Source organism: Ciona robusta, chromosome 11 (genome assembly GCF_009617815.1).
Source record: "Ciona robusta chromosome 11, ASM961781v2".
In the NCBI taxonomy this organism is placed as follows: domain Eukaryota; kingdom Metazoa; phylum Chordata; class Ascidiacea; order Phlebobranchia; family Cionidae; genus Ciona; species Ciona robusta.
The window spans coordinates 1,972,443-1,983,930 of NC_143245.1; the positions used below are offsets into that span (position 1 = coordinate 1,972,443).

The window sequence follows — 11,488 nt, forward strand, 5'->3', positions numbered from 1 at the left end:
TACAAGTTTTAGAAAAGCAGTTGGTACGAGGTCACGACTTGTAACATAAGTTAACTTCGAATCATGCAACTCTGAAAATCAATACAAGCGCTTGATCGAACGATCTTGTAAAATCGATTCTATTCATTTAAGCAACTGCTCTGTTGGATAAGTTAGATAGGTAAATTATATTTGCGCACGAAAAAGTTCTTCGGTATGTTCAAAATCGAATTGCACTGTACATTAGAAGACTTGGAAAATACAAACACAACAGCAATAACTTGAATAACTTCTTGTGCAGATTTATTATTCTTTTATGCTTCGCAGCTCCTACTCACTCAATAACAGAACTTGTATTTGCTGTGCGTATAAATACATGTCGATTTATCGAACTGCCTTCCAGACAAACAAGGCCGTAAACGGAGGTCTGCCGTGTTGTCCTTTTTTTGCGCGATAAAAATTTATCAGCTGTACATTCATACTTTAATCAGACGTAAGAAGATTTTTGGGCTTCTTTTAGAATTCGTAAACGAGGACCAAGCGGTATCCCGATGTCACGCAATCTTTTTTCATCCATATACGGCAGCTCCATCATTCCAATGCTTTCACTTTCGAAATTGCGAATGTATTTCTGAAAATAGATCATCGGTCAGATTTTTAAAGCAAAACAAAAAATGTGTTAATTTTACCTCGTACCCCAACTTTTTTAGAAAAAGTTTTAAGAGCGGCGGCCTTTCGCCGAAAAACTTGGCCAGTTTCGACATTTTCGGGAGATTTTTCTCTTTAGCAGGAGCGGGTGTAATACATTTGGTTGGCTTGGCTTCAATCATATCTGTCGAGAGCTGACGTGTTCGTATCTTGAAAGGTAATGATAATCTGAATGTAATTACTGACTAAAAGAAGGGTTTAAAAGCCCACAAGGAACAGAAGCGGTTTTAGGTTTAATGATCTCGAAGATTAATGTGACCGCACCAGCATAGTGCTCTTTCAACGTGATATTAAATATTAATAAATCTGACACAAGGTCTTATATTACCTCAATTATTATTAAATGATGTACAGTACCCGCAGTGCAATTACAAATGTGCCCCAATTTATCTTTCGCGTAGTATGAGCCGTTCTTTATATTATTTCTTCAACCTATATAAATTATGCAAGCTAAAAGCTACCTCTTGTACTTGATGACGCAATTGCTCTATTTCGCGTGATGTCACATTTTGTTGACGAAGTTCTGACGAAAGTTGGGCAAGACTCCGTGCAAGTGTTACAACATGGGACTCCAAACGAGAAAATCTTTTGCTGACGGATCTGTAAAAAAACAAACTTAATTATTCGAAATAAATAAACGCAAAAACGCACGACAGTTGTTATAACACGGATAGCCTGTTTTATAAACTTCGTGGCAAAATTCACTTTTAAACCACTTGATATTTACACCTTAGTTTTACCCGCTATGTATCAGAACAAAGTAAACCTTTAAAACCGAGTGGATTTATAACAAAAACTTAAATTTTGACACATGGATTTTTAACACACACGTATGTACACACCGTCAGCTGTACACTGTGGTCTTAATTGGCAGGCGGAAGTTTGTTTTAACTTTGACACTTGGATATTTCCAATATAATCCAAATATACAAGAGGCGCTGCTTTAAATGAGATGGTGTATATCGACCCAGTATGGAGGAAGTATCGATTTTAATTAGTACCCAAGCCTGCTTATTGTAAAGCTAGGTCGGAAATGAAAGATTTGCTGTCACGGCCGTTCATCGAATCTTGATCGTTTTAAATGTTCCACGAAGTTTAATACAACACTGTGTAACTGCTGTACCAGTTTGGAGTAAATTGAATTCGTTTTATAATAGGCTGGGGTATAAAATGATCGTGTTTTTTTGTTATCCCATTTAAAAGTGAGCAAAATATATTTTAGGAATATAAAACCGTATTTCCACGACATTAAAACAGCGTTTTAAATGTTAAAACACGACTTAAAACGATGAGATTTATTATATGTGCGAATGTTATTCGTATAACCCCACAGGACTATGTTGGAGTGGAGAGATGGCTATTAAATTTGCTGGGGGGTCAGTCATTGCTGTATGTACATACGTGTTGTTGCAAAGGCAGTTACTACCAAATCAGTAACATACAACATTGGGGTATATAACAGACTTTCCGAACATGAGTGTATGTATAGCTAATATAGGCCCTTGTGATAATCGATACATATAAAATTTGGTTTGCATCGTACAAGGGTGTACACATATAACATGCTTAAGTATACATTAAATGCCGTTACAGTTAACATAATGTTGTAACGACATTTAATGTATACTAGTACACGTGTAGACACTCAATGAAAAAATCGGTTTGGTTTTAGTGCATGTCGCCGTTACAAACTAAAAGCACATCAGCAGTAATTAAAATGCACGCAGTTCTCGTTGGGGTTATTATGCATGGCCTGTATTGATTTACTGTGATGAAACGTACTAAACGATACAGCCAAAAAAGGCATTCACATTTGGTATACAACGGCGTTACATTTTAACGTCGCCCATTTTACTGTTAACTGACAATGGCATGTCTTATAGTGCTGTGGGGTAAGCTGAATATACCACCTAAATCCTATATTTCGAAACGTTTTAAACAATTAACACGCTCAGTCATGAGGTCATATTTATGTAAATGCTCTTCGTTTTCCAAATGGGACCAGAAGTTAAAACGAAAACATGTCTCATTTTACCCCACTAAAGTAATATTGATAAAAATTTGACTAATTCCTAATTAAAGCTGTAAGTGTAGTGTATGGTCTATATATATATGAACAACATTCTAAAAACCATACATATTGTAAACTACTATAAGTCTTTGTCAAAAACTTAGTCTTATAATCTACCCTGCACAATATATCGTGTTGATTTTAGTTCCCGATTTTACACCTGATTTCATCGTGCCACGTTTAATTCAGCGTAATTGCTTCACTGTCTTGTATAATTTCATTATACACCTCTCTGCCTATACGAATTATATTTCAGACGTCTCACTTTATTCTATCAGTTTCACACCAATTTTACTTATATTCAATAGAATATTAGGGAAAACAAAAGGTGTCAACGCTTGTTTTTTCAAACTGAAAACGCTATTAAAATGCGAAAGAGCCCTCATCCCCTAATTTAATGGGCACGCATTTTAATTGGTTTGATCGTTACTAAGAAATATGTGAGATCTGAGACGTATGCTATATGTTTCAATGAAAACGAGCGAAAGTTATAACTCTTCTACGAAACAGAAATAGTAAATACTGTTTGCTACGGTATAGGGTAAAATAGGCATTGTTTTTATTGTGTTTTACCGTCCTATATTTGAAAGTAAACGAAAAATATTTACAGAATTATAAATTATATTCCTACGACTTAAAAACATCGTTGTTAGTTGTTCAACCACCATCAGAAAATATGAGACATAGATGTTGAAGGTATTCCCTCTTATTACTCTACAGTGCTACCTTTCTTTAAATTAAGTTTTGCATGCATTAACGTTACATCTAATATCATAATTGCAACAAACCTAATTTCGCGGGAGTACTTGTCATCAGTCATTCGTTTCCGCAAATGTCGTCTGCTCCCAGACCTCCGCATAATGCTGCTGCTACATACGCTGGTTGTTGTCAATGAACGTACACTAGAGGTCTCCACATCTGTGCGATCCGCATTAGCAAATGAATGCCTGCATATAAATGTAATAATGTTACAGCATAAAACTTTCTACTGCAAGACGTAGGCCCATGTAATTAAAAGTAATCTTTTAACGCCTCTTCCGATATAAAAATTACGTAGTGTATTTCCGACCTTTCACGATGAAGCGAAACATCAGAAATACTCTACTATAAAGAATGTTTACATTATGCTGGTGGCACAAGTAACATATATACATAATTATGTAGATCTAATCTTAAGTTCGTATATTTACTCATTCGCCCGTTTGCTTTACCGTTAATCGTAATCTAAGTTCAGTGAAGCGTGTATTTGTGTTCATGCGTTTATGTGCCTTTTGAACCAATCAACGCCGCTTGCACCTCGGGTTTGGTTTACTTCCTTGCTTTCCTACACACTCATTCAGTTACAGTGCTATGAGCCTATGAGTTTCAGTTTAGTATGTACGTTTAGTTTCGCAGCCAGTCTCATATATCTGCTTTATACATAAGGGGTAGGGAAAGACGGGTCACATTTAATACATAATATCCAAATGGTCTGATCGTGTTTTAAACAATAAACAACGGGCTATGCGAGGATACGGTTTTATAGTTCTTTGAGTGTTCTTTGTTTACTACCAAATGAGACGGATAAATAAAATGAAAAGGTGTCCAATATTTTCCATTGTAAATAACTCTTCGTGCATAATTGATAAAATTTGATTTTTAAATGGAGTGCTATTTAGTAAACGCATAGAAAAATATACGACAACGTGGCTGTTTGGTATGATCCGCAACTAAATAAAGGATTTGTAGGTTGAGTGGGTTTTAAACACAGTCGCGTATTAATCTGTGTAGGATATACCATACGTATGTATGACGTACATCACCCGAGGATATACACGAAGTGTATTCAAAATATATTTTAAAACAACAATTCACTGTATCATGTGTTTGGAATAATAAATTTATGCGGATCCGTGGCTTAGTGGCTATAGACGCTCACGTGACGGTAAGCACAGGATAGCAGGTTTCTAATAAGTGTATTTATTTATTCATTCGAAATTATTAAAACCATCTCTTTGATTCATTCTTCGGTTTTAATCTTTTTGATTCATTTATTCGTGGTTTTACCTGAAAATATGTGTTCTTGCTTGAGCATGATATAAAATTCTTTGTTGAGATTCTTCAGTAGCGTCACTGTCCACAAATCGTCGATTCTGTTTATCTTTCATTTGTCTTTGGTTAGCACCAAGTGGGGGACGAGCTGAAGCTAACGATCGTTTCGTCACTTTGCTGGATACTACCTGTTATTATGGTGTAATAAACTCAACAGCTTTGTCATATAAATATATTAAAACTGTTCGTTTTTAGAGTCGGTTAGAAAATACCTTTATGGGAGTTTTTGTAGATTCCATTTTCCAATCGTTTGACTTGCTCTTATTTGTGCTGTGACCGGAACTGACCGAAAGTTTGTTTTCGTCACTTTTCACTGCATTAACATAAAAGTTATAGCTGTATAAATCGATGTTATTTATTTATTCTCGCGTGGCCGGACAACGACAGTCGTTATAACACGAGTGTTCTGTGTCATACAAACTTCGCATCCGCTTACAAGTTACCACGTATGGATAACACTTTAAGTTAAAATGCAGACACGCTTAACACGTTGGAATGTGTAGTGTATTAGTGTAATGAGCCAACCATGTCCTAATCCTCAAGCCCTTTGGCGTACCATATGATCTCACCCAGAATATAATACGTAATTTATAAAATAATGTAGATCATTTTACCTGATCCCCCACTTTTCGTCTTTTTACTCGACGACACCGAAGTTCGTGCAGCATTTACAGGAGTTGTAAGTTTGCCTGGAATGTTAAAGTGAGGTCTAAATACATCATGGTTTTCATTCTCGTCCGGTGACAAAGGTGGAAGCGTTGGTGTGCTGCTTCGTGACACAAACGATGAGTTTTTGAGAGTGTTTTTGTTGACATCACATATATCGTCATCCTCGCTCAAAAGCGATGAGTTAAAATCTAGAACGGACGCCTCTCCTTCAAGCACTGTACCACTGTCCCGGTCGTCACTTTTCCTTTGGCCCTTTTCAACAACAGCAGAGTATGGTAACTTTGCATCAAGTATACCAGCATCAGAAATACTGCTGACTGAATGGTAAACCGCTCGACGAAAACTAAAGTTTTGTTGTGGATAATAATCCCGGGTCGGGGTGTTGGCTTGGGGTTTTGGAGGAGAAGCAACTAGGGTTTGATTTTCGAGTTTTTCATTTATTTTCTCTGCACTGAAGCAGTTTTTGGGTGCTGAAACTTCAAGATAGTGCTTTTGCAGGCCAGGGGATGGAGTTATACAACGCCTGGTATTGGTTTGCTTGTTGGGCTGTTGCGTTGAAACGTGATTCAAATTGTCTACTAATATTGAAACTTCTTGAGACGGTTTAATAAAATGTCTTGAATTGCGGTTGTTTTTTGGCGTCGAATGTAACATGGATGTTTGCTGAGGCGTAGATATGGTCACTGCGTTCGCTACATGCGCTGGCAAGTTGATACTTTTTCGATTTTCTTTAGTTTCAGGATACAGGCACAAAGATCTGGTCATGACGGGCCTTGTTCTCGTATTATCAAAGTAGTTTCGGTTACGGTCCAACTCAAACGCACTTCGGTTCTTCATGTCAGCAGTTTCTTTCTGCTGTTCGAACGACGAGTCTCTGCTTCTAGATGTAGATTTCCGCTCCCAAACAGGTTGCTGAAATAAAAGATATAGTGAGGTCGGGTAAGATGAGACGAAAGATGAGATGAGATGATGTCTTTTGTTTCTTTGTCATTTGTTTCTTTTTTCGTTTCATTTGGTAGTAAACAAAGAATATTTACAGAATTATGTAACCGAAGCCCCGCGACACCAAAACAGTGTTGTTAACCCCAGTACTATATGTGTAGGCTATACTGTATAATATATAGGAGTTATGCCCGATGTATTTGGTAACCACGGGATAGAGGGTTCAGAGCTCAGTATTACCACAAGCATTGTTTGTAGGATTGTGGTTTCTTAGCCGAAATATTTGAGGTAATTTCTCCAATCCGCAGCTGTCACTAAGTAATGGGTTGTCTAAACTGTCACCGAAGCGGTATAAACAATCGCCCATAAAGCTAACAAGACAATAATATATCACTACTAATATAACATGACACCCGTGTTATATAACTTTTGAAGTTGCCTTGTTAACAATACATTAAACTTGTAATTACATTACATACAATATTTGCATACCTGCCCGTCATCGTAAAAAGAAGACGGAACTGCGCTCTTGCACCTTCTAGCGGGAGAAATAACTTGAGCCTCGGAAACTTGCGTTTGATTGTTATATAGCTTATGTTGTATTACATTTGCATGTACTTGATGGGCGGAGTATTGAATTGGGGCAAGCTTCTGCTTTGGCATCTAAGTTGTGTATTTGAAATTTATTAAAAATTAACGAAGTTTAATAAAAAGTGAACGCAACTTAGCAATATGTCGCATATAGCATTTTGTTTCATGCGTCGGTTTGAAAAGGTATTTTTTACGTTCGAGAAAAATCAACAACGACCGCATTCACATATAGTACGTAGGGAAAGATTTTCAGTTTATACTTGTCCCGTTTGGTACCAAAAAAGAACATTTACATACTGGTATATAGCCTAACCACTATAAAAAAATGTTGTTGATTGCTTAAAACACCATCAGGAAATATGGGCTACTTTTGTTAAACGTATCGTATCTTACCCCACAGTACTATAAGTGTGTTTTGACAAGTTAAACTGATTTTCGAATCATACACATTCTCTATACTTCTTAAATGTAAAAAATGAGTTAAAACGTTTCTTACTTGGTCTGATCCGTTCTTGGTGTGTTGTTCAACCTTTAAGCTGGCTTGCCGTTGTACAGGTCCGGCACTAGAAGCCGATCTCTTGCTTTTTAGTCGCGAAGCCGGGCCGCGTGTGGTTGACTGTATATACACCACATTAGATTAAAAAGACTGGGTTTAAATGCGGGCGAGTATAAATGCAGATACCAAAGAATGAAGCAAATGTTGTTGATATTTGATTTTAATGCCACAAGCTTCATAATAAATATAGACATATAGCCTATTATATACATTTGTATGCGTGAAACTTTATTTTATCGTTGTGGCATTAGCAATTGTTTTTATTTACTACTCTATAATTATTAGTTCACAAATGTATAATAAGCATCAGACTTGTAAAATCAAATACAGTAAACCACAAGAAAATTAGTATTTTATAAGACATAATTCCGCAGTGTTTTACCTTGCTTTTTATTTCCTCTGGACCTTCGGCATCACTGTTGAACAAATTCCGGAGTCTTTCCTCAATAGTTGGTCGGCTATTTCCTTTCACAGACTAAAAAAACCCAAACAAAACTTGGTTAGACTATATATGTCTATACGTCTATAATGTTAGTTAAACACAAAACACAGCGGTAGAGTATATATGCAGGAAAGGGTTTTGTCATTGAACATTTTATATTCGTTATGTTGTATTATTTATAAAGTTGGGATTGGTAAGAGGGCAAGAGGTATAGTAGGTTGGGGGAAGACGGGATACCCTTAGCACATATAGTGATCAAATATCCTAAACGTATTTCAAACAATTAACAACAGTCTATTGGAGTTATGGGAAGGGGTTTTTATTATTCTTTAAATGTTCTTTGTTTACTACTAAATGGGACGAAAAAATATCATTAAAATATTTACCATCTTCCCCCATCCTGTGCTATATATATTAAATAGAACAATCGTGATAAGGCGATTGTCGTTTCCCCACCATTGTACGAGGATAAATATGTTAGTTCATATTAATGCTAGATAATTCATTCTGTTCTCACTACTTCATTAACTTAATATCTACTCCCTTTAATAATCCTCCCATCTTATCAATTCCGAACATGCACGGCTTCCTTCACGTTTACAGCCTGAATGTCTCAATATACTAATAGCATATATATACATATACAGTAGGCGAGTAGGGTGGGGGAAGATGGGACACTTTTTAGCTCTATTTTCTCGTCCCATTTAGTAGTAAACGAAGAACATTTAAAGAATTATAAAACTATATCCTCACGACTGCCCCCTCAAGACTCCCACCACCCTTAATTGTTTAAAACGTGATCAGGATACTTAGATATTATGTGCTAAAGGTGTCCCATCTTCCCCCTATCCTACTATACTGTCATGTCGAAACTATGCACATTATTTAGCATAGATTCCCTTGTTAATAAAGTTTGGATGAATGAATTAATGAATCTTTGCATGGCAGGGTAAGAACTGTATAGTTACAACACGAGTGTTTTGTTTCGTGTACTTTGTTCCCGCTCATGAGTAACCACGTAGCCTATATGTAATTCTGTGGGTGATTATTTCGTATTTATACTATATGGGTGATAAGTTGGAGAACCCATTAGTGATTAGTGCCACTGGGTTGCAGCAATTAATAATTTAGGATGCTTCGTACTAAAACGAAATGCCCTGTTAAACAATATAACAACCCCAAAATAGTCTCGAAAAACTCGAAATCTTAATACACCCTTTCCATCATGTTATTTCGTATAGTAAAGTACAATATATTGTAATACAAACATTTACGTACCTTATTTGGGGTTGATTGTTCGTTTTTGTGTTCTCGCGAATTTTCTGAAGTTGGAAAAGTTGATTGAAATGCCTTTTCCCGAATTGCTTGGGTTAAACCGAACAATTCCCGTCGACCTTTATTTCTCTGCTTGTCGTCCTTGCTGTCGTTCATGATCATCTGACTGTTAGGCCTGCTGTCATGTAAAATTTTTTCGCGATATTGTTCGGTATTTTTTTCTGCTGTAATTTTGCAAATGATTGGCAAGGTGAAATTTACGCGACAAAGTTACCAAGGCAATTAGAGACTCATCAAAACCGACAATTTGTTTGAAAGCATAACAATGAAAAGAACTTACGTATTCATTCTCTGTTCGTTTGTTCGCCAGGACCATTACAGTACAAAGCAAGGTCGGCTTTCACAGACAGTTTCGAGAAAAAATCGTCTGTTTTATCAACTCGACGAGAACATTAACTTGGCTGTAATTACAGATTCGCAATTGTTAAAACTGAAGTCCTAATTTGTCGATTAATACAACTATTAGGGATCAAATTCCTGTAAACCAGTTATACAGTTAGGCAAATGAAACTTTAAATCGTAAAACTTCGAACAATATATGCTTTATGCGCGTAATAACATCGTGTTCTTGTACGTGAGGATTGTATAAAGAACCACAAGAAAAACTAGCGTTCGTATACTGTCCAAACAAACCGCATGCCTACTTATGTGAAAGGGAAAGATTTGAAGCACATCGAACTAAACAAGCGGGTCCAACTTAACGAACGATGAAAGCTCAACTTCAATTTAACCACATTTCCTTTAACTACAAACGTTTGAAAATGTACACAAGGCCATAACCTATACGTAAAGTTTAACAAACTAACCTAACATTGCTTTAACTTTAATTAACCTTGCACTGAGTAAAAGAAATACCACTGTCAGATTATCCGAGTGTCGTCAGCACCGCTCTTGCAGCTTGTCGTGTAGCCTGTTCTATAAGCTATGTTCACTATCAATAAAGGTTTATAAAATAAATCGAGGAAAGACGCAGCGTTAGTGCACGCGTGTTTACGCCTTGCAGTAAATTTAATCTGCTTTGTGATGTCACAGCGATCAGTGGCGCCTTAACAACATTTCTTTATTCTTCGCCTTCGAAAAAAAAAACCTAAAACAGCACACTTTAAATTGAAAAATATTACTTTTATATGCTATGTTCTGCAAATACGACTTCCTTTCAAAGAATAACGTTTAGAGTACTTTATGCACGCGCTTGTTCTAAGTCCAATTAAACACGTAAATCAGCAATTAAGTTTAAAAGCACTGACGCGCTGCTGCTTATTCTTTTACGCGTCACTCTCTATATATTGCTGTCCAGTGGCCCATTTACAAATAAGCATGAACAAATAAACCATCAGGCGAAAGTAGTTACCGAGTTACCATTGGCAACGGTTCAAACCAGTCGTTACGCAATACAAGTGCCTCTTTTACATAATTCGATTGTGGTGTCTATTGTATCGTCCTAAGCCGCTCACTATTTACCAATACCTTATTAGTCTCATCCCAGCTGGCAACTACATGACGTAGGTGATCAACGGATTGAAACTTACAAATAAGAAGAATTGTAAAAAATCGCGACTCCCAGGTTGCTGTTTAATATTAAAGGTTACTATTCGATAATAACCGCTTTAAATTAAATCAGCGCCTCATTTCCACAATTGAATTTGCTATATAAAACTGTAACACAAAAACAGCACATTCCAAGTAAAGGTTAGCTAACAAAAAAAAAACGATTACTCTTGATTCAAGTTGGCAGCAAGTGCTATAAACCACTCCGCACATTACTTTATTATGGGAGCGGGATAAAAAAATTGCCCGTTGTCGCAGGTGCTACTTTGTAAAAGCATTTTTACCAGCTAATAACGTTATTTTAAAACGGCCAACTTTTTATACATTATATTTCATAAAAAGATTGAAAAAAATGATTTTTACTCGCGTAGGTGGGCAAATAAAAAGACAGTCGTTATAACACACATCGCGTGTACTATTTTATACATATCGCGCGAGCTTACGAGTTTACACGTATGTAACTTTGTGGGTAATTGTGTTTTTCTATATCGCTGACAAATCGAACATCCTATTAGTGACCACTGGGTTGGAGCAATGGCCGTTAAGTGTCTCGCCC

At 36.5% G+C, this 11,488-nt stretch overlaps 1 protein-coding gene across 4 annotated transcripts; it reads right to left on the bottom strand.

Moving 5' to 3' along the window:
• Positions 1-148: 148 nt before the first annotated feature.
• LOC149727739 (uncharacterized) lies at positions 149-10,466 on the bottom strand. Of its 4 annotated transcripts, none has more exons than XM_089888130.1 (13): positions 10,240-10,466; positions 9,665-9,785; positions 9,328-9,499; positions 7,990-8,082; positions 7,548-7,667; positions 6,953-7,123; positions 5,464-6,430; positions 5,062-5,162; positions 4,805-4,977; positions 3,547-3,705; positions 1,149-1,287; positions 669-836; positions 149-610 (listed from the first exon to the last, which is right to left on the bottom strand). In XM_089888130.1, exons 2-13 carry the CDS (start codon positions 9,670-9,672, stop codon positions 467-469), a joined length of 2,415 nt encoding a protein of 804 aa, XP_089744256.1. In that variant the 5' UTR covers positions 9,673-9,785; positions 10,240-10,466; the 3' UTR covers positions 149-466. The 4 variants fall into 4 exon arrangements, with proteins under 4 accessions (XP_089744256.1, XP_089744254.1, XP_089744253.1 ...); XM_089888128.1 differs by having other exon boundaries at positions 9,328-9,502; positions 10,240-10,465; XM_089888127.1 differs by having other exon boundaries at positions 9,328-9,502; positions 10,191-10,465.
• Between the last annotated feature and the right edge of the window lie 1,022 nt (positions 10,467-11,488).